This window comes from Ahaetulla prasina, chromosome 1 (genome assembly GCF_028640845.1).
Source record: "Ahaetulla prasina isolate Xishuangbanna chromosome 1, ASM2864084v1, whole genome shotgun sequence".
In the NCBI taxonomy this organism is placed as follows: domain Eukaryota; kingdom Metazoa; phylum Chordata; class Lepidosauria; order Squamata; family Colubridae; genus Ahaetulla; species Ahaetulla prasina.
In genome coordinates, this window is record NC_080539.1 from 194,733,575 (window position 1) to 194,758,255 (window position 24,681).

Genomic DNA, 24,681 nt, shown 5'->3' on the forward strand with positions numbered 1-24,681 from the left:
AAGGGGCCCAATCCAACAACATGAAATTTGATGTGAAGAAAAGCAAAATTTTACACTTAGGCAGAAAAGTACAGATTAGATGAAACCTGGCTCAAAAACAGTACCTGTGAGAAGGGACCTTGGAGTCCTAATGGACAATCACTTAAACATGAGTCAAGCAGCCAAAAAAACAGATGCAGTCCTTGGTTGCATAAACTTTTTTTAAAAATTATTTATTTACATTTATAGCCCGCCCTTCTCCGAAGACTCAGGGTGGCTTACATTGTGTAAGGCAATAGTCTCATTCTATTTGTATATTTATATACAAAGTCAACTTATTGCCCCCCCAACAATCTGGGTCCTCATTTTACCTACCTTATAAAGGATGGAAGGCTGAGTCAACCTTGGGCCTGGTGGGACTCGAGCCTGCAGTAATTGCAGGCAGCTGTGTTTAATAACAGGCTATCTTACAGCCTGAGCCACACCGTGGCCCTAAGGGATAAAGTCAAGATAACATGAAGTATTAGTACTGTTATAAAACCTGAGTAAGGCCACTCCTGGAATATTGCATTCAGTTTTGGTCACCACATTACAAAAAAGATATTAAGCCTTTGGAAAAAGTGCAGAGAAAAACAACTAAGACAATTAAAGGCCTGGAGACTAAAACAGATAATGAACAGTTGCAGCAATTGGGCATGGCTAGTCTAGAGAAAAGGAGGACTGGGGTGACATGATAGCAGTGTTCCAGTATTTAAGGTGCTACCACAGGAGAAGGGGATCAATTTATTTTCCAAAGCACCAGAAGGCAAGGCAAGAAACAATGGATGGAAACTACTCAAGGAGAGAAGCAACCTGGAATTAAGGAGAAACTTCCTAACAGTGAAAACAACCAGTGGAACAGCTTTTGCCTTCAGAAGTTGTGGGTGCTTGATCACCGGAGGCTTTTAAGAAGAGACTGGACAGCCACTTGTCTGGAATGGTATAAGGTCTCCTGCTTGAGCAGGGGGTTGGACTAGAAGACCTCCAGGGTTCCCTTCCAACTCTATTCTGTAAATAAACCTATTTTGTTCTAACCCATTCCCCTTTTTTGTGCCTGAAAAATGAATTATGAATTAAATCCTGCAGGTTCTTTGATATTTTCCTTTTCCCTTTCTTCCAATCATTAGCTCCTTGATCTTAATCAACATTAAGCAATGCATATTTGTTGGGCTCAGCAGACTCATTTTGACAGTAAATTTAACCTACTGTATAGCCCAGCCACTCTGCTAGCTATAGAAAAGATAGCTAGCTGCAAGGAGAGGTAGTTTTCCATGTACATCCCCTTGAAATAAAGAGACACAGACAAATTTGTCTCTGTGGCTCAGACTGCTAATGCAGTCTGTTATTAACAGCAGCTGCTTGCAATTACTGCAGGTTCTAGTCCCACCAGGCCCAAGATTGACTCAGCCTTCCATCCTTTATAAGGTAGGTAAAATGAGGACCCAGATTGTTGGGGACAATAAGTTGACTTTGTATATAAATATACAAATAGGATGAAGACTATTGCTAACATAGTGTAAGCCACCCTGAGTCTTCGGAGAAGGGCGGGATATAAATGCAAATAAAAAAATAAAATAAAAAAAATTCTCCATAGAGGAAACAAGACTTTTGGGAGAGTGTAGCATGCAGGGGGGAGATAAGAACCCCCCCCTCCAAGAGAGAGACAGAGGGGTAACGCATGGCATCCCTGTGGACAAGTATAAAAAAACACACACACACACCAACTGCACATCCATTATCCACTAGAAACTTACCTCTCCGTTACAGTAGCAATAGATGATAGAGACAAAAAAACCCTGAAGAAAGAATTGAGAATAAGAATTTAAAAAGGAACGTAATTATCATTACCTTGACCCATAAACTACATGAATATATTTTACAATAAAATCTATATCTATAGCATGGACCAGATTTATGGTAACAGGATTAGTTACAGTTAAGGTTAGTATTGTTATAAGGATTTAAGAATCTGGATTATGACTACCATTAGGCATTAGGGTTATTGTATAGATTATAGTAAAGGAATAGAATAGAATAGAATAGAATAGAATAGAATAGAATAGAATAGAATAGAATAGAATAGAATAGAATAGAATTTTTATTGGCCAAGTGTGATAGGACACACAAGGAATTTGTCTTGGTGCATATGCTCTCAGTGTACATAAAAGAAAAGATACCTTCATCAAGGTACAACATTTACAACACAATTGATGGTCAATATATCAATATAAATCATAAGGATTGCCAGTAACAAAGTTACAGTCATACAGTCATAAGTGGAAAGAGATTGGTGATGGGAACTATGAGAAGATTAATAGTAGTGCAGATTCAGTAAATAGTTTGACAGTGTTGAGGGAATTATTTGTTTAGCAGAGTGATGGCCTTCGGGAAAAAACTGTTCTTGTATCTAGTTGTTCTGTTGTGCAGTGCTCTATAGCGTCGTTTTGTGGGTAGGAGTTGAAACAGTTTATGTCCTGGATGCGAGGGATTTGTAAATATTTTCATGGCCCTCTTCTTGATTCGTGCAGTATACAGGTCCTCAATGGAAGGCAGGTTGGTAGCCATTATTTTTTCTGCAGTTCTAATTATCCTCTGAAGTCTGTGTCTTTCTTGTTGGGTTGCAGAACTGAACCAGCTAAGATGAGTGTTAAAGTTTATGTTTAGTATTTACAGCAGGATTAAGTTACAGTTGTGGTTAGGTGCTAAGTTTATGTAAGGTTTAAGGCTTAGTTAGTATTTGTTTTTATGGCCAAATTTTAGGGTCAAATTAGGATTAAGGTTTGGCTGAGGTTGGAGTTAAGATTAGGTGGATAGGATTAAATAGTTTTGGTTGGATTTAGATTTAGTGCTAGATTGTTGTGTATAGTTAGAGCAATATTGGAATTGAGGTTAGCCGAATTGTAATGCTAATAAAATCTAGTGTTATTAAGTTAGTGTTACAGTTTGGAAAGCCTTGAAATAGTACTAAATTAAGGGTTGGATAATATTGGAGTTAGGATTCATGTTTACTGCTGTATTAAGGTAGCAGTACAGTTTTACGGTTAGTTCTGTTAGTGTTAAAAATAGTTTTAAGATTGATTTAGTAATGACTTTATAATGTAAATTTAACATTTTCATTGTGTGGGTAACAGACTCCCATCACCCTGTCTCGGTGGGTTTTATTTTATTTTTGAATGTATAATAATCAAACATTCATAGAAAGAGTTTGCGAGAGATCCAAGATTGGTTTTGACTTTATAAATGCCCTGGGGAAACTAGACTCAATAAATTTTGTAGTATAATGCAAGCACATAATCTCATTCTTTTAAGAAAGAATGTGTACAATATTTGTAATGTGTTACTAGGAGTTCTTAGATTTGTTTAAAACCGCAGCAAGAATATAGCTTTATCTGTAAGAGGTATCTTCTTAAAGATATCATTCCATTCTGTCAGTCTGGAAATAATTTTAGTTATCTTCAATAATCTGGTGATGCAATGGAAAAGGTGTAGAGGAAACAGAAGAAGAGATTCTGAAATGTTATAAATACATTTCATTTCAAAATAAATTTAATTAGCAGATTTTGATGGAACGTAGTAATTTCTCTGTGTCATATAATATACGTGGGTCTATACATATGTTTGTATTCATTTATTTATCATGTTCATGTAGTGTATATTGGAGGTGGTGACTCTGAGAGCTGTATGCAACAAAATTTCATTTTAATGTATACCAATTAGTGTACATTCAAAGTGTTAATAAAGTTATTATTCTCTTCTCTTCTCGTCTCGTCTCTTCTCTTCTTTTCTCTACTCTACTCTTCTCTTCCTCCAGGATTGTTGTATTTTTCATTCATACAACAGAGATTGGAAGGCATTAAATGATATGGCATGATCACTGTAATGAAGCTGCATTTCATTTGCTTTGCTCCAAGGACTATATTGCTTCATAAAGTAGGCTCAGTGCTTACTTCACATCTTTAATGCAAAAGATTTTAACTGCAAATATTGTTAAAGAATCTTGGATTGTCACATACATAGAAAAGATTTTTACAAAAGAAACTCCACCGATAAATATTTTTTCAGGGCTTTCTTGTACCAATCCTTTGAGAAAACAACAGAAGGATATTGTGGAGCTTTAGAAGCAAACATATTTTATGACATGGTTTTGACAACTGCAATCAATTTTGCTACGAATTCATACCAACTCCTATGGACAAACTGAAAGATCAAAAACTACATACATCTGGGAAATTATAGGAAAGCTGGTGCTTCTTTTATGCAGCATCTTCAGCAGAAAAAGAGGAATAAGAAGCCCTTGGAATCATCTCTCTTCCTAGTCTTATCCAAAGGACTTTAGGGTTGCTTTTCAGAGTTTAAGAAATGTGTGCAGACTAAATTGCACACTTACAATATAAGTATAATTTACTTCTCAATTATTGCTGAATTTTGGAACATGCCATTCTTTTTCATTAGTTATCTCTTGCAGCAAGCAATATGGCAATGTGGCCAGTTTTGTAACTGAACATCTGAACATCTGAGTGGTTCATAAATGATAAGGTAGTACCATACCACCAGACCTGGAATGAGTTGAAGAAGAGTTCACAGTGCATCCGGATCTCCCAGCCTAACCCAGTGAACGTGTGAGGTAGGCACACAAAGATAATGTAATGTACACCAAAGACGAAGATCAAAATTAAAGTGGATTTTGCTAGTTTTCTAGAAGAAAGTTAAGAGAAGTTATAATTATGAGACTGTCACATGCTGCATAAGATGAACATGACATAAACTGCAATTTTACACATTCCAAGTTTCTTAGCTATAAAGGGTATTTGCCAAAGGGGAATGAGTAAGTTTGGACAAAGCAGAGTCACTTCTGTGGAAGCTCTACCTCAGAGTTCCCCAACCTTTTTGGCTTTGTGGACAAGTGGAGGAGTGGAGAGAGGGGATGGTTCTGCATATGTGGTGGGCAAGCACACATGTGTGCAACACATTTGCATGAGCACCAGGCACATGTGCCTGCCACACACACAAATGGAGCATGCTCGCACGCTGCTTGTGCAAGTGGGGATCCATGCGCAGGTGCTCGCCCGCTCACCACTTCTGCAGCCCAGTTCTGAAAGGCTCAAGGCCTGGTAGTGGGCTGCAACCTAGGGATTGGGGACTCCTGCTCTATCTGGAGAAGCTGCTGATCTCACTCGGAGCCTAGAAATCTTTATAGGTTGCCCTGGTTAAATTACAGACCAAATATTTCCTATTCTTTCCTATTCTATTTCCTATGACTTCAGTAACAGAGTTGTTAATGCCTGGAATGCACTACCTGACTCCGTGGTCTCTTCCCAAAATCCCCAAAGTTTTAACCAAAGACTATCTACTGTTGACCTCACCCCATTCCTAAGAGGTCTGTAAGGCACGTGCGTAAGAGCACCAGCATGCCTACCGTTCCTGTCCTAATATTCCCTTTGGTTGTAGCCAAATCATATGGTTATTTCATGCTTATATATATTGTTGTGTTTGACAAATAAAAAAAATAAATAAATAAAATAAATGCAGCTTATATCATTGCTTCGTATTTTTTCCCTAAGGGTAATTGGTTTGCAGCATGGAACTTGGTAAAGCATATTTATCCATGCACCCCTGCAATATCTGGCTTTAATTAACTTGATAGCAAGACTTAAAAATAAAAGTAACAACACACCCAAAGGCTTCTAGTTTTAATTGGGAGCACCAGTTTATAAAGTTTGGTGAACTAATAAAACACGTTATATAAAAAGCACAGCATGTCAGCAGCTTGTCCTGGGTGAATATTAATTTGATTTTTAAAATTTCTATTTATGTGCAGGGTGTGTGTGTGAGAGGGATGTTTAATCAGTGTGAGGACCTAGGATACTTTTGTAAGTATTAATTTGGGTGTACTATTTTCAACCTGATTGTGATCTGACAAACAGATCTTAATAGTTACATGAGAGGATTTCAAATATTTGGAAATCTTATTTTGAAATAAATTTACAATCTGACTGCATCTCATTCTATGTCCTTTTTGTTTCTGTGTAGTTACATAGTCAAAATTATTGCTAGCTGCTTTCAAGTTGGTCAAAAGAGACACAGCATTCCAGGGTATTTTAACAATAAATTTTAGATGTCTACATCATCTCTTTTGAATAGCGATCCCTTTTTATTCATCAAATACAACTGGAAAATCCAGATAATGGAATTGATTAACTGCCAGTAATCTAACACATTCATGAATCTCCATGTAAAACTGACTTAAATGTGATTACTATTAGATAAGCCAACAAGAAGGAATGTACAGATTGTTTAAGCAATTATGGTGAGGAAGGGCCATCATTTAGAAATCAAGTGCTCCTTTGCATGCAGAAGATTCAGTTACTATATTTTTCAGAGGAGACTAGTAAAGATCATTGTCTAAAATCCTGAAGAGCTAGATGAATAAAAGGTTTATTCGCTAGAATACTGTTTCTGTTGTCAAAAAAATTGCAGTTGTGGTTTAATTAGTCCTGGATGCAAAATAACTACATTCTTAGAGCAGGAAGGAAAGTGGCAACACAATTTTATTCCCTTAGCTATCATGCCCTTAACTCCTTCCCTGCCACATTCAAGTTTTGTTCAGCATTTACTGAGTCAAAAGTCTCCCATAGAAGAAGATATTTGTAATTCGGGGTTAAACTATGGGGACCTTGGTGCTCTCTGAGATTGATGGTGTCCTTGCAGATGTTTTATTACTGAACTAGGTAACATCACCAGTGCATTGAGATATAACCTTATTTACTAATGAAACATCTGCAAGAAAATCAGGAAAATCACCAGGAGTCAAAAATGATTCCACATTCCCAAACATAGACACTTTCTTTCAAGTTTAATTTCATACAGAGCTTGATGTACAAAACTTGCTAGCAATTTGTATCCCTAAATGGGCTTTTAAATCCAATAGAAAACATGGTGATGCATGGTGATGTCTATTTTCCCAGAACTTCTAAAGTTCAAAGCAGCTTGAAAAACTTTGATGTAGATCATCTAGTTCAGCCTTTTAGATTTATTTATTTATTTATTTCATCAAGCATAATTATGAATACATGAAATGGATACATATAAAAGGGAACATTAAGACAGGGACGGTAGGCACGCGGGTGCGCTTATGCACGCCCCTTAGAGACCTCTTAGGAATGGGGTGAGGTCGATAGTAGACAGTCTAATGTTAAAGTTTTGGGAGTTAGGGGAAGAAACCACGGAGTCAGGTAGTGCATTCCAGGCATTAATGACTCTGTTACTGAAGTCGTATTTTCTGCAATCAAGTTTAGCACGGTTTACCATAAGTTTGTATGATGTAGAAAATTCAGGGAAGAAGATTTTTGCCTGTCGTCTCCTGAGAACATCCATGGCTAAGATCGCTATAATATCTTAAACAAGTTTTTCTTAATGCTAACTCAAATTAATCCTCCTATATCTTGAGCTCATTATATACAGTATAGCCCAGCCATCTATGAAAGTAGGAAAATTATCTTTGCCTTTTTTTTATACAACTTCAGAAATCTAACCTGGCTCTTCTCCAGGCAAAAGATAACCAAGGTATTTCCAAATAGAAGACTTCTTCATTACAAGTAAAGAAACATCATATTTGACCCAATCATTTCTAGTAGAGACTGCTTCTGGAAATACAACATACCTATATTGCTTTCTGACATCGTAGCCAACAGCATTAGTTTCCCAAATTTTTGTGGCCAGCACCCGCACAGTATTCAGGAACAGGACAAAGTTCAGCTGTAAAAGCAGAATTGTTTTATTCTATAATCTTTTAGAGATATGTTTTGGAATCTTTTGAGGACATATTTAAATAAGGTAAGATAACTTTTATTATCATTTTTTTTACTGTGAGCACAGTTCACAAGGTTGCTATATGGAACAAAACTATTTTGAATCTAGATGCTCTGATTCGGATACCATGAAGCCTCCTCCCAGGTGGTAACAGGGAAAACAGATTGTGAAGAGGATGTGTAGTGTCCTAGACAATACTATGCACCCTACTCAAGCATCACTTATATGCTGTCCTGGATAGAAGGGAGTGATCTATCAATCATTTTTTCAGCCATCCTCACCACTCTTTGAACTGCCTTCCTGTCTAAAGCAGGTAATGCAGTAATTCCAACACTTTCTTTTATCTGGAACATAATACTCTCAAGATGACCAGGCAGCAAAGCTGAACTAGTATAAAAAGTCCAAATTCATTTCCAATATTAGTACATTTGTTTAATTTGTCCCACCTATCTAGGAAGCTCTCCAATTTTGATCTAAACTTCTACACAGCTTCTGAGAAGCTAGTTGAACAATACATGCTTTTATTCTTGAATAAAACTGGCCAAGACAGGGACAGCTACATTTATTTAACTGCTTCCTAGACTGCTTCCCTTATTAAGTCGCTGGCTATGTTTAAATAATAAACATAGTTGCCAAAATGCTTCTTTTTTGAACTTCACACTGAGCACTGTAAGGGAGCAAAGCTAGAACAGACTTATGAAAAAATAAATGATGCATCACTGTATTAGAGCTGGGTAAAAACCCCCGGTATATTTACACTTCCATTTGCAACTAATTGTAAGAGAGTAATGCCAAGAATATTGGATTACCCTGCTGTATAAGTGAGCCAGACCAGGAATCGGCACATAGGGGTTGGAATGGGGCAACTCACCATGGCCATCTCACCACAGGACAACTCCCTGCAGCACAATTCAGCACAGGATGACTAAAGAGTGGGAGAAGTAAAATTGCAGCTCACCCCAGCCTGGAGGACTTCTAACTGGAGAAGGTTCAAACCTAAAGCCTGCTGCAATTCACTTCTCTCTCTCTTGAGTTATCCTGAGATGAGTTGTCCTGGGGTGAATCTGCCAGGGTGAGTCGGTTGTGGCGAGTTGGCCACAGCGAGTTGTCCTGAGGGGTGAAGGGGAAACAGGATTCATCCTAAGAGATGCACCAGCAATGCGCATACTCAACAAAGGAATGCACCTTGCTCCTTAAAGTACAGAAAAAGACTTTAAGAAATACAACATATTTTAACTGCACCTTTTACTTTTTTGAAAAGGGGAAATGTAATTTTATCTTTCAATAGGCAATTTAACGTGGCAGCTTTGAAAGAGTTCAGCATTGAAATAATTCAAGCAGCTCAAAAGAATAAAAAAGCAGTGCAATAATTTGGCATGTATGCCGAGAAGGAGTGTTTTGTTCTCACATATCAAAAGCAGTCACAGCATCTCAATTCTGATTGTGACACAAAATGTCATCTCCTGTTCCATAAAGTACAACAAAAAGAAAAGCATCAATAAAAGTGATTGCTCAGTTCTTTGCCAGCCAAAATGCTTTCTTGCTTCCTGTCCAGGGGTATGGAAGAGGAATTATCAAATGAGAGCAAGCTCCTGGATTAAAAAAGAAAGTAGCAATACTGTAGCTGCGGAACAGATCTGATTGTAATAGAGCTATACTTTCAAGTCACTCTCCTCTCCTTTCCCTTGAAAGACTGGAAAAAGAGAAAGGGCTTCAACTTTCAGACTTTCTTTGAAAATAAGAAGATAGGAAACTACCTCTAAGTGGAGTCAGATATTCTCACTCAGAATTATTGTCTGCCTGTTGATGGAGGCATTTTCCCAATCCTATCTGGAGAATCCAAGAACTGAGCCTAAGATTTGCATAAGAAGCATTTAAACACTGAACTACAAGACCTCTCTCTAATGGGTAAATGTAATTATGGGACTGAGCAAACATGAAACAATACGGACATTGAAACTATTGAAATATGGGCTGTAAGTTTGCTGAATGATGTAGTGATGGGGAAATGGTTGGTGTCTACCTTCTACCTAACAATCTGAGTTGTTAAAAACAATATGCAAATGAGAAAATAACAAATAAGGATGATCAGGTGTCACATGGCTTAGATATGAGATGATGTGGATAGTGTTAAAATCCTGTTGGTCTCTCATAGTCATTAAGACAGAAGAGGGTAGATATGCTAATCTCATTTTATACATAACATTCTTTTGCAACTGTCTATAGATAAATACTAGGGTTATCATAACTAATCTGCAAAAATATGAATAATCATTAGATGGTAAGAAAGAGATGTTATTTTCTATATCAATAGAATGAGAATAGAACAGAACAGAACAGAACAGAACCTTGGTGGTCTTCTAGTCCAGCCCCCTGCTCAAGCAGGAGAACCTATATCATTTCAGATAAGTGATTGTCTAGTCTCTTCTTAAAAACCTTCAGTGATGGAACACCCACGATTTCTGAAGGCAAGTTGTTCCACTGGTTAATTGTCCTCACTGTTAGGAAGTTCCTCCTTAATTCCAGGTTGCTTCTCTCTTTGGTTAGTTTCCAACCATTAATTCTTGTCCTGCTCACTGGTGCTTTGTAGAATAATTTGACCCACACTTCTTTGTGACAGCCGCTCAATACTGAGATACTGCTATCATGTAACTCTAATTCTTGTTTTCTTTAGACTAGCCAAACCCAAGTCCTGCAGCCATTCTTCATATGCTTTAGTGTCCAGGCCTTGGATCATCTTAGTTCCTCTTCTCTGAACTCTTTGCTACCATCTAGCATTTTACAGATGCTAATATATACAACAAGGTTCAATGTTTGCTAGATACATATATATAAGTACTCTTACCCCAATAGCCACTAAAATTGGAGTTTGGTATATCCATTTTATATTTCCAGCATTAAGCTCCCAGCATCTGTGAAATCAAGAATTTATTTTTAATAAACAGAGTAAGAATAAACAGTCTCAATGTACACTAATTCTCTGTTAGATTAGGTTCATTCTGAAGAATGTACAGAATAAGTTCCAGGATTTTAAAAAGCATTTGGGTCCTTTCATCTTTAATAAACCATAGCAGGTTCCTGGGGAAGAATAAATAAATATGTCCCATCTTTGCTTTGAATTTGGAAAAAATAAGGAAATGGTGCAATTTTCAGAAATATTAAAATAATAAACTCTTTTTCTTAGGTGGACTAGTTTTGGGATGGAAGATGGAGGGTTTAAATATTGGAATGTCCAGCTAAAGTCTGAAAAAATATGTGTGGAGGAATGTGTGCGTGTAGGGAGAGGTTAAGTACAGTTTATTCTGAGCCCATTCACCTTATATGTATTTTAAGGGCTAGTTCATTTTATATTAGAATTGGTTCTAGTAAAATAATAAGAGAAGTGGCATTCAGTGGCTTACATGTGGCTTAAAACAGAATTAAAGATTCACTATTATAAACCAAAACTAGAATATACTTGCTTAAAAGATAAAGAATGTGAAAAGTCCAGGAATATTTTTTTAAAAAAACCTCCTGTTGCTGCCATAATAGCCCAGTGAGGTTTTCCATATGGAGCATCCAATAGGTCAGAATATTGCAACCACTAAGCCATTTTCCCTCCTTTTCCTCTGCCTCACTTCTGTTGTTGGGGTTTTCCGGAAGTGACTGTACTCCAATGTTCAATGCCTGCCTAGCCAGCTGTGAGGAGACCATCAAAGAAGACTGAGTCCTGACAGTTCCAAGGGACTCAAACAGGGCCTTCAGCTCTGACTCAGAAATGAACTGGATAAAAAGGAACAAATGATTTAAATGGAATTTGCTTCTTTATATATATCCCCATGGGGCATATCACATCTTCAGAGGACTGGTTGCAATGGAGAAGACACCACTGCCATTTATGAAGCCAGAAAGTAGATTTATGCCTGGCTAAGGATGCAATTCACATAAATGTTTTCTATCGAGGTGCTGAACTAATTTGAGGAATTAAAGCAAACAAATCAGGAAACAACCTTTCACTGAAAAAAAATGACACCACAAATTCTCATCAATCTAAAATTAGTATCAGCTACTTCTTCTGCATTAGCAAATAATAAACGTGTCTGATGCTATATTATAGGGTAACAAAGCTTAGACGGCTGCTTCCTGATGTAAAGTACCTCTTGAAGGGAGGAATTATGTAGTGTCCTTCTTGGCTGTTTTTCATCTAAAACTTTCTCCACTAAGCTACACTACTTTAATTCTATCTTAAAGCTATGGCCTAGTACATTTGGAAGGCAAGTGCAGCAGCAAAAGGCAATTGGAAAGAAAGGGTTAAACATATGGTACAGATGGCTCAAGAATAGAAAATCAGTACATTTTTGTAAAATCACTCAGTGTTCAGCTCAAGTACTAAAAGTTGTAGCTGAAACTGGTATCATCCACACCTTATTTTTAACTTCTGGAGGCTGTGAGATTCAATTCAGAGGCTATTTAAGCACAATGAAAACCATTTTGGGTCTAGTCTAGTGGTTAAGGTGCTGGGCAAGAAACCAGAGGACTAGAATTCTAACTCTGACTTAATCATGAAAACCAGTTGGGTGTGTTTGGGCCAGTCACTGTCTCTCAGCCTAACTCACGTCACAGGGTTCTTGTGGGGAAAATAGGAGGAGGAAGGAATATTAAGTACGTTCACTGCCTTGAATTACTCATAAAATAAAGGCAGGATAAAATGTAATAAAAAATAATCTTCTGATAATTTTGATCTTAAAACCTTATCTTGCAGATTACTTTTTCACAAAAAAAAAAGAAAATAACTGAAAAGACAGCTGGGGATTCTATATCTCTAGGAAAAGATTGAGACACTGTGAATAAGTCAATGACTTTTAGAAATGAAGTGACTATTTGAAGTTGGATAGTAAAAATGTGAGCATCCTGGTTTTGTTAATAAAGCTTCCCTATTTGGGTATGAACATCCCAGTTGAAGTTACTTCTGTTCAAGTTGTTGCTTATCCTGACCTGCATTATCTGGACCTAGAAATTCTGTGACATTTAATTGCCTACAGCCTCAGGCAACAAAAGACTGTTGAAGATATCCAACACCATTAAAATTGAGACAGTGATATCTGCTTCAATTACTTAGAATTCCCAATGTTCAACAGTACAGGAACTCTCACATTTTTCTTTATTTTATTTACTCTCCTTTTACAGAGCCACTTACAAGTTCCACTTCATCCTAGAAGCTGATCTCTGTGAAGACTCTTTCAATACACAAGAAATGCCACAAGCTCCTTTTTTATAGGCAGGTATACCTCATTAAGGCTTCACAGCATTTCCTCTATTTCCTTTCTCCCTCCTAACAAGCTACTGGAAGTGAGAGAGGGAATTTAACATCTGTTGAGGGGGAGAAGGTTTCTGGTGAACCTGGAAGTTTGCTTGTTAATTTGTGCTGTTTTATTTTATGCTGATTAAAGCATTCTATGCCTGTTTGGAATCTACAACTTATCCTGCTATAACATAATGAAAAGGAATAGCTGTAGCAAATAGCTGTCTGGCATTTCAGAACTCTTAGAAGCATTAATTTTCTACGGCAACATTAACACTAAGGTAAGAGAGAGTATTAATGTGCAGCAACTGGCTTCCGTCCAGTTCTCTGAGTCTTAGTATAACGCCTCCTAGGGTAAAATTCAGATTATCCTGAAATCATAATCTATCTATCAATCTAATTTTAGGGGGTGGGTACACATTTCTTATAAAGGAAATGCACCTTTAGCAACCCAGATTCTTTGAAACTCAACTTGTCTTCAGAATTAGGATGAGATAGATGGGTGTCTAGAAACCAGCTGCTTTCTGCTCAACACTGCTGTGTAGTATAAAAGAACAATAGCAATAACACGTAGACTTATATACCACTTCGCAGTGCTTTACAGCCCTCTCTCAATGGTTAGAGAATTAGCATATTGCCCCCAACAATCAGGGTCCTCATTTTACCAACCTCAGAAGGATGGAAGGCCGAGTCAACCTTGAGCCGGTGAGATTCAAACTGCTGGCAGCCAGCAGTCAGCAGAAATAGCCTGCACTACTGCATTCTAACCACTGCGCCATCGAACTCCTTTCCATATAATTGAGTTGCAAGAAAATGCAGCATATCTCAAACAGTATGAAGCTAATAATTGTTCGTATTTAAGATCAAAAACACAACTTCGATTCTTCTAGCATTTCAGAAGTTAACTTTCCCCCTCCTCCCCAAATAAATACATCATTAGGGCAAGGCCTAGATATAATAATCCATTATTTAAATTTATATTTAAAATCCATTTAATCATTGAGGGACAGATATTGTTTGTTTTAACTCTCTTTTTAACTGAGCACAATTGTGTCACTATCGGAGCATTAGTAGTGGTCATTCCTGTCATCACAAATGTGTAAAAGTAAAAACTTCTATAAAATCTTGGCTGTTGTACCAGGTGCAAAATCCTCTCCCTTTAAAAGTGCCAGATAGGAGACAACAAAACCATAGAAAGCTAGTGGTGGCATTTTACAAAAGCTTTCTCCTCTTTAGGGTGAGGAAATATGGGGGGTATTGGTGGAAGTGATGGACAAAGAGGTGCTAAGCTCCAGTCCTAGTGGCAAGCTCAAGGAAGAGACAGGAGGAGGAAAGAGGCAGTGAGAATATTTAAGTTGCTCATTTCAAATTTGTTTCTGAAACTTTCACAGCCTTACATAAGAAAATAATATTATAAAAAATAGCTCTTGGCAAAGAATATGCAAGCACAGCCTGATATATGACAAAGAATCATCCTCTCACTCATGTTTTTTTAAGAGCAATAAATTATTTAAACGGCATTTTACTTCCTGAAAGAAATGTGTCATGATAGCAGTTCATCCTTTTTAATTCCTTTTTTAGAAAACTGTGTATTTCAACTTTTTCTCCTGATAACATTTTGATAATTTTGATAAGCCTTAAAGATGTAAAGTGAGAACTGAGACATATGAAACATTTCTAAAGTACTATTCCACTGGAAGAAGTGTTAACAACATGTACTTATTTATTTTGAAAGTAATGGTGTTAGATCAGCCTAAGGGGAAAGAATGCAATCCCTTTTCTGAAACTAAGCAAGCCTGGGTAATCATCAGGGCCTTAGATGGTAAGGAAATGGACAAAGCACTTGCCTTCAATTACATAATTTGTGTGCAGTAAATGAATAGATTTGGTTTCCATAGTGCTCACTATCTTTTGTAGTGAGTCTTTAAAATTGTTTTGATGCTATTCTTAAGAACATGTCATATTAGTTTCAGTTGATGAGGGCAGGGAATGTAAACAAGACATTTGGATTAAATAAGATTGAACCACCCGTAGTTTTAACCATAATCATTCCACTAACTTTCATTAAACCAGATAGGACTGATTGAATAGACTTATAGATGCTGTTTTGTAATGTGGAATGGGTCCAGATGCTTTAAAAACTGGCAGTTTTATTAGATTTTAAAAAATCCTGTCTTTGTTACTTTTATACCATATTCTTTGCTCCATAAGATACACTTTTCCCCCCAAAAATGTGGTGAATAGCAGCAGGGCCCTGGCAGCGGGATCCTTTTACAGTGCTGAACCCCACCTCTTCTGTCTTTGTCATTGCCCACCTCTTCTGTCTCTTTTCTATAGTGCAGAAGTCAATAGGCAGAGCTGGCACATGAGAGGACCATATCTGTGGTCCTCCTGATTTTTTTCCCCCCTCCTCTAAACCTAGGTGTGTCTTATGGTCAGGTGGATCTTATAGTGCAAAAAATACAGTAAGTAACTTAATGCAGTGAACATACATAATACTGCTTTCTCCTCCTATTTTCCCCACAACAACCCTGTGAGGTGAGAAATAATGGGCGACTTTGGCTGGCTTTCATGCTTAAGGTAGGACTAGAACTCACAATCTCCTGGTTTCTAGGCCAGCAGCTTAACCACCATACCTTAAGAAATTCTAGACTGTAACTATTATCCAATCTCAAATTCTTTCTTCCAGTACTTTTTAATGAAGAAAATTACATGGACTCGTAATTTTTTATCTAGGCTTGGTACCAAAATAGCCTGGTTTTCTCTGATAGAAGCTCTCTATTAAGTAAGGGAATTGCAGTCTTGAAGATTCTCCAAGACCTACCATCAGCTTTGATGACTCTCTTTGCAGTGTATTGGTAGCATCATTAGTGAGCTATGTGTGAAGGCAGGACACAATTATTTCACTCTGATCTTTAAAAGAAAGTTTCAAAAGGCAGAATTAATGACTATTTTAAACAGATTCTACAGAACCTTTTTGTGGATTCCTGTGACATTCTATCCTATGTCCCACATTCTTAAAAACCTATATGAAGCTTTTGGATGAGATCAGCCAAAGGTTTTAGACTGGCTGAATTGTTATCAGTCTTCTGTAACATTCATCTCAGTGGTGGGATTCAGCCAATTCGCACCACTTCGGGAGAACCAGTTGTTAACTTTCTGAGCAGTTTGGCAAACTGGTTGTTGTAAGAAATCATTAGGGCAGAGAACCGGTTGTTAAATTACTTGAATCCCACTTCTGATTCAACTGTATACCTATCAGACACATAAGTTAGGTTAGGGTGCTAACTAGTTTAAACACTGTGTAATAGGATGGATGAAATCATTAAACTGAAATTCAAGCTTTAAAAAGCTGCACTGGTATGAGTAGATGTAGAAACTGTTTTGGGTGGCTAGGTTACATCTCCCCTGAAAAAGTTCAGATAGCTTTGAAGGCTCAAAGTATTGTGTATCAGCTATGGTTAATTCATCAGCTATATCAACACTGGATAGGAAAAACTTAAACATAATGAATTGTAGTGTAGTCGCTTTTAGGTTGAATCACTGTAATGCATGATTTTAGCGATATGCAAAAAGATGATCCATAAGCTTCATGTAGAACAGCACTTAGCTACTAGAATCCTGGCTAATTCAGTTAAAGTTATTAACAGTAGATTTATTTCTTGAAAATTTTCTTTCTTTTTAACAATGATGTATTACAAAGAAGAAATAAACCTTTTTTTTGTAGTGGTACTCATCTCTAAAATGCTCTTCCTTCAATATTCTATTCGAGGCTGAATTCCACATGTAGAGACTTCCTAGGTAGTTGGAAGAGCACGTAGTATCAAGTTAGTTGTTCTCACCCTCCCTTGTCCCTTTCCCCCCAATTACTAAAAAATTATGTGAATGAAATAAGAGCAGCCCAATCCTATCGGTGAACCTAGATCCCAACTTCAGGGCAGCTTTGTGTCTATGCTGTTCATTAATTATCCAGGCATGCTTTTTTTAGTTTTACGGAAGATATTATCTTTGCTTTATCAAAATTATCCTTTACATGCTTGCCAAACCTGACCAACCTGGGAGGCTCCAGACATGATGGCTTCAAATGAGTGCCATGTGATTGCATACATATCTCTAAAATTAAATTCTGTTTACATTCATAGTAATTACTGTTATTACATTTGCCCACCAGTGTCACTTACAACTCTGCAACTGTGTGGAAAATAGCTCAGCAAAGCAGCTAAAGAAAGGTACAACAAATGATAATGGATGCTCACCTTAGACTAAATAAAACACCAGCAGCCCATTATCTACCACAAAGCATAGTATCTTCCAAAAGGTCTCATCTACAAAATAGAGGATGCCAAATAGAATATTGAAAGCAGCATTCAAAACTAGAGGGCTTACCACAGAGAGCCAAGAAACATAACATGAACATATTGCAACTCAAAAGAATATACTGTAGAAACAGAGCCACTTCAAAACAGAACACAGAGCAGCCCTCAAAACGCTAAATAAGGACCAAAGCCTCACTGCCCTCTTAGCAGACGAAGGCTAAACCACTGTTATCATGGACAGAGTGCAATGCATACAGGAAGCCAAAGAACTAATGAGGGGCAAAGAAACTTAAAAAGATAAAGGTTCCCCTCGCACACACGTGCTAGTTGTTGCCGACTCTGGGGGGCGGTGCTCATCTCTGTTTCAAAGCCGAAGAGCCAGAACTGTCCGAAGACGTCTCCATGGTCATGTGGCTGGCATGACTCAACACCAAAGGCACACGGAACGCTGTTACCTTCCCACCAAAGGTGGTCCCTATTTTTTCTACTTGCATTTTTACATGCTTTCGAAACTGCTAGGTTGGCAGAAGCTGGGACAAGTAACAGGAGCTCACCCCGTTACATGGCAGCACTAGGGATTCAAACCACTGAGCTGCCGACCTTTCAATCGACAAGCTCAATGTCCTAGCCCCTGAGCCACCGCGTCCCCAAAGAAACTTACATCCTAGTAAATATCAACTCAATATAGAAACTGGGCAACTAAATAACGAAAACTCTCAACAGCCTCATCAAGAAAGATCAAATCACAAAAGCACAGTGGTGGATGAAAAGCAGTGAATCTTCCATACTTCTGTTGAGGGTCTAAAATACAGACACCCATATTAGTTTGTCCAATTTTATCATTATCAGGATCCCAACTTATAATATAGCTGAAGTACTCATTAAAAAGCTTGAAAATCTCATAGAGGGGAAGAAAGATCTACTGCAGCAACCTAACCAAATAGGTCAGGGGTGGGTTCTACTTACCTTTACTACCAGTTTGCAACAGGAGCGCACACATGCTTTGCTCGCATGCTTCTGCTCATGCGCTTCACTTGCTTCTACGCATGCACAGATCATCAATTATGACGCCCGGGCGGGTGGGTGGAGCCTCCTGCCGCTTTATATAGTACTAGTACTATAGAACTGGACAGAACCGGCATAACCCATCACTGAAATAGGTTAATATTTAATATTTAAATACCCAATTCATGAAACTCATCAACCTTTGCTTCACTACCTACTTTCAGTTCAATGGACAAATGTAGCAACACATCAGACAACACGCATGAGACCACCACTTTCAGGATTTATAGCAGAAAAACTATAGCATTTCCACACACACACATGTATCTTTGTTCCGTTTTCCTACAATAGAGGAAATGTCTTTTACTAAAACACACTCAAGTGTTTTGGCCAAATAAATGAAAAAAGCTGATGTTACAACAGTCTTAGAAAACTGAGCTGTGACTCCAGGGGCGGGATTCAAAACCTGCCGCTACCAGTTCACTTGTGGGCGTGGGCTCGTTTGCGCATGCACAGAAGCATCCTGGCAGGTGGGCAGAGCCTCCCGCCCCCACTGCTACCGGTTCGCCCGATCCGGGGCAAACTGGTAGCAACTGTATGACTCCCTTCAGAACATCAACCAACTTGTTGTGTCTGCGGGGCCCGAGCCAAGTGAAGCATGCGCAGCAAAAGAAAGAAAGGGGCCGACCCAGGGAGTGCTGAGTCACGAAGCCACATCCCACAGGGTATAAAAGTGGGTAGAGCTGCCTTTGGGCTCCATGACGGACAAAAACTGACTTTTGGAAACTTCGGCTGCTTTATTGCGAGACTCAGGAATTGGCTTTTCGGACTTCTGTTTACTTCTGAGCTCTGGGTTGCTCCAGCAATAGTAGCATTGAAGAGATAAGGAGGATTTGGCAGACAATTGCAGGTTCATTGCCAGAGCTGATATCTGTAGCAAGAATAAATTGCTGGCAAATACAGTCAGCTCGTGTGTCTTCTAGGGGATGGGGCAGAACACAGCTGAAACCCATAAGAACAAGAAATTTATTTATTTATTTATTTATTTTTTCATATTTATATACCGCCCTATCTCCCTAAGGACTCAGGGCGGTTCACAGGCAGTTAAAATACATATAAATACAGATTAAAACAACAATTAAAAAACTTATTCTATAGCCAAATTATTAAAAACAGTATAAATAGTAAAAACCCATTAAAACCAGTAAATTTAAAATCTAATCCAGTCCCGCGCAGATGAATAAGTGTGTTTTAAGCTCGCGACGAAAGGTTCGGAGGTCCGGAAGTTGACGAAGTCCTGGAGGGAGTTCGTTCCAGAGGGGAAATGCAAGTCCTCCTATATCTGAAGAGTATTGCTATGGATAACTTTCAACCAAGTATGGATTTCAAAAAAGAAATTATGAAACTCATCTTCCCAAGACAAATAAACCTTCATAACAAGTCCATTTATCTAATGTACACCATTCTTTCTCCAATCTGAATTTAAGGCAAAACAAGGAAGAAACGTTTTTATTTCAGTGAAATATTTCAGTCTTAAATTTTAAGTGAAAAACAGAACTAGGAGGAAATAAGACAACTTTTTCTCAAAGAAAGAGTTCCAAGTTCTAACATTCTTCTGACTGTAATGACTGTTTAAAGAAAGCAACCTTTCTAGAAAGCAGCTTTATTCTAGATTTCAAAGAGGAAACTTGTGAATGAATATGCATTTCAAATATGAATCTTCTTATTTTCAAGATTTTGTTGATGTAGGCATATCTTAATAAAAAATAGTTTGAGACATCATGTGGAGTTGATTTCTTAGTGTGGTCTTACCTGGTGGGGCTGACATCAATCTTGCAGTGTCTGTTTTGCTATACCTCCACCTCCTTATATTCACTGTATTTGGGAGGTGTCTCCCTGAGCTGCTTCTGAATGTTATCCTATTGTTTCAGCCCCTTTGGCCTGGTACCAGTTCTTACGTATTTCATCATGGTCATCTTCCTTACTTTCTACATTCAGTGACTAGGGCACATAGGTACTTTGCCCCCACTGCTGAATTTCTTGATCTAGCAATTGATTGGGAAACCAAGAGATCTACCACTGAGGTTTCAATTATTCATTATATTGCTTCATTATAAATTATACATTTTGGGGTATTAATTTCCTCTGGATCCAAATCTATCTGAATGAATCAATCTGTCATATTGTGGAAGGTTTGGAATATGTTCTGTAGAGCGAGAAAAAATGAACCCTAACTCATATTTGTAGTCTGATAGCATCTATCATGACATGATAGTATCTGTCATGCCTCCCCAACTTATTCATCTGCATACAGTGTCATTGTCTGTAAGAACAAAAGCTTGTTGATCTAAGTGGAAGAGATCAGCCAATATTAACTGGATGCTTAAGAGTTCTAGAAAATACATATTGTGCTTGGCTTCCATGGCATACCAGACCCCTTGTGCCATCTTGACATTCAGTGAGTGTTCCAGCTTCTGAGGTTAACAGCCATGTTGACTAACTCATGGAGTGGGCTCCACACCTATTGTTCTTTGTGGATGACTAGAAATAGAAAGACCATTGAACTACAGTCAAAATGAGGACTGTCATGTAAAATCCCTGAGCAATGTCTACCTAAAAATATACCTGAATCAATTGTAAAGGATGAGGGAACCTATCCTTGTTGTAAAATGTCTGCAGATTATAGAGTTTGGTAACAGTATTTGTTCAACACCCTAAATTTACCTGACAGGCTCTGTAAGATTGGTCTCCTAAATCTCTGGACTGATTTAGCTTTCTAGTGAATTTGTAGAGCTATTGTACTGCTCTGCAAATTCACTGGAAAGCTAAATCAGTTCAGAGCAGAGGTGGTTTCAGCAGGTTCTGACCAATTCTGGAGAACTGGTAGCGGAAATTTTGAGTAGTTCGGCGAACCGGTAAATACCACACCTGACTGGCCGTGCTCCCATCTATTCTCTGCCTCCCGAGTCCCAGCTGATCAGAAGGAAATGGGGATTTTGCAGTATCCTTCCCCTGGAGTGGGGTGGGAATAGAGACTTTATAGTATCCTTCCCCTGCCACCCCCACCAAGCCATGCCATGCCCACCAAGCCACCCCCACAGAACTGGTAGTAAAAAATGTTGAATACCACCACTGATCCAGAGGTTTTGATCCTGGTGAAGACCAATGAGACGATGATCTAGATAAGGATAAATATAAACATACTCTTTCCTGAGGTAAGCCACCACTACCATACAGTGATTAAGATATGCCAAAATGATCAACTAAAAGTAATATACTGCATGAATCAGTATGAAGCAATGTACTGCATGAATCAGCACCTGTGTATATATAGAAAGCTTGTTTTTTTTTCTTAAGACATTTGAGAGTGCCAGACCTAAGTACTTCTATTCAGACCTATAGCAACTCATATATTTATCTATTTTTTTAAAATTCATGATTGTGATTCACACATTTGTTGGATGTTATCTAAGAGACTGTAGGTGGCAAGATGTTGCAGTCTCTACAACTGTGCAGTCATTGTTGTTCCAATTTACTCTCTAACTTCCTTGGAATAATTCATCTTGGATTGTTAAAAAGGGTATTTTCTGACAACTATTACCCTCACTGAGAGCATCATATAATTCTGAAATATTTGCATATTCTATTATGATGACTTTGAATATCGGAGAGGATACAAAATGTCTGACCCATAAAACACAAGGATTGAAGGAGTCTTTAGTAAAATCAAATGTATTTTGCAGCAGGGAAGTTGCAAATATATTAATTCATTGCTGTGAAAATCTACTTGCGTGTGCATGCATGCATTGCAAGGATCACAATCTCTTAGGCTGGCACAGCATTTAATGCACAACTTCCAGTAAAAGGCAACACTCAATGAAGCTTCATGGTAAAAAGAAGAAAGGCTAGAAAAACACCTTTCTCAGCTTGAAATATATCAATGCTCTCCAGAAATACGTAGTGCAATTTTTTCCCAATAGCCTTTTATTTTTGTGTATATTCACACTTGTAACAATTGTCTCTCCCCTTCTCCCCACCAAGCGTCCCAGAAAGGACCAGTAACATAGCTATTGTCCTTCCACTGAAAAAAAAAAAAGATTAAGGAAACCTCTGCTTTATGTCCATTTACCTTGTATCTGCCATTGCTGCTCTGACTGCTGCCCAGGCCGCTACAAAGACAGCTGGGAAACCTATAAATATGAAAAATGGATTGCTTACTGTTAACATTTCTCTTGAGAAATGAAATAAAAATAGAATATCCCCTTTTCTCGGGGAAAGAAAAGGAACGGAAAAAATTGCATAGAGCAGGCCCCACAGGGAACAAAGCGCCTTCTGCTCAATGGGGTAGAACTTCCAAGAGGTCACTTATTCAAAGCAATTGCATAGCCCTGGGTGCTTCTAACACTCAGCATTTGCAAGAGGTTAGTATTATGAGCACAGATATTTATTATCCACAAGGTACAGAGGAGAGGGAGAAGAGGAGGAGAGTGATCTGTTGCAATGTTAGTCACTTCCAATGAAATCTGTACAGGAAAAAAGGCCGACGGTGACTCAGTGTAGAGAGAAACTACAACACACCCTTTTGTAAGAAGTAGCACCTCCAACAAATGAACTCCAGATCAACTCCCCCTTCAGAGCAAACAGCTCTAGGTCAGATGTTCAAAACTTTTTCTGCCACGGGGGTTCCATCTAACTTTCAGGGTATGATACAACAAGTAGCTGGTGGGGCCGAGACAAAACCAAACTTGATTTAATTTATACTGAAATCGAATTAACATGAATAGATTTATTACAATTATGTTCCAGTTTGAATGTAATGCTTCTTGCAGTGGTGGGATTCAAATAATTTAGCAACCAATTCTCTGCTCTAATGATTGGCTTGGTAGGCATGGCTGAGTGGGCGTGGCCAGGGGCGTGGCAGCACTCAGCTTCCTGCAACACTCTGCCAGTCAAAACAAGCCCTGGAGGTTAATTACAAAATGTGGGCTTTGCTTTGTGACATCCAGATCCAGCGAGCAAGGGGTGTGAACTGAACAGAAAGTACACTTTGGTTTGGCTATGAAGAAATATCCCCAAAGTCAGATGTACACTAAATGTAGATTGACTTTTAGCTACACATCTCCCCAGCAAGCAGCAAATTTTGAAGCTCTAGGTAGAGGATTCATTTTAGGATGAGTTTGCATGTTGGAGGTTCCTAAAGGAATGCTGGGAAACTCTGTATTTTAAAGAACATTAGAGGGAGGGGTGCATTATAGCCCTTCTCTGCCTGAGGCTGTAGAGACCTGGCACCAATCAAAACACTGTTTGTGAAGCAACTGATCAACACTGACAGGATAAGCCATTAGTACATGAAAATAAGAGCAAACTCCACTCCCTTTTAGTTCTGATGATATTTCCTGGTTTGATAATGAAACATCTGCAAGAAAGCCATCAAGCTCAGAGAGCACCAAGGACCCCACAGTTCAACCCTGAGCTACAAATATTCTCTTCTTTCAACAAACACTTTTTGGTTAGAGGGACTCAGAGCCTGCATTATATGAGATGGCTCCCAGTGGATTTCATTCTGAATTTTGATATGATTTCTGTAAATAAGGAATGTAGAATTATAATGGCTGTGACAGCGGAGGGAACAGAGTGATCTGGACTGTCATTGATTTTTGAAAGATGCGTGCTTTGGAGTCTTTACTTGGTGAGGGGGTTTTCTCAGTTGACAGGCTGAGTCTTTGATCCTTCATACATCACAAAAATACAAAGCTAAGGGAAAAACAATGAAAGCAGATTTGAAAAAAAGAAAAGGCTCAGGAAAAAAAGAGTGAAAGTGTAAGAAAGAAAGAGGAAAAGAAGGAAAACCAAAAAAGAATGACTTCCAACTTTTTTTGGTACAGATATAAGTAAAAATATATCAAACTCTTACTCTAAGATTAACATTTGTCTACATTATTTCCATAATCCCAGATCTGATCATCAAAGCCCAGATCATTAATTTGTGAGAAATTTTAGTTTCTCACAAAAAGTCCAGTAAAGGTTCATATCGCTTTAATCACTATTTGTTAAGGAAACCACAACTGATTTGTTTAATTGCACCAAACTCTAAATAAAACAGGAATGGAAAATCCTAAACTCTAGTGTAGACCCCTGCTTCTCAACTTTGGCAACTTTAAGATGCATGGATTTCAATTCCCAGAATTCCCAAGGCAGCATGAAATTTGCCCATCTTAAACTTGCCAAGACTGAAAAATGTTCATCTACAGA

General features: G+C 38.2%; 1 protein-coding gene across 1 annotated transcript in view; it reads right to left on the reverse strand.

Annotated features, from left to right (window-relative positions):
* Positions 1-24,681, reverse strand: part of PTH2R (parathyroid hormone 2 receptor) — a 56,503-nt gene that overhangs the window by 2,591 nt on the left and 29,231 nt on the right. Inside the window, exons 8-12 of the mRNA XM_058184906.1 lie at positions 22,559-22,619; positions 10,673-10,739; positions 7,679-7,773; positions 4,575-4,713; positions 1,773-1,814 (exon numbers count right to left, since the gene is read on the reverse strand). Of these exons, the coding sequence (XP_058040889.1) occupies positions 1,773-1,814; positions 4,575-4,713; positions 7,679-7,773; positions 10,673-10,739; positions 22,559-22,619 (404 nt within the window). The remainder of the gene's footprint in view (positions 1-1,772; positions 1,815-4,574; positions 4,714-7,678; positions 7,774-10,672; positions 10,740-22,558; positions 22,620-24,681) is intronic.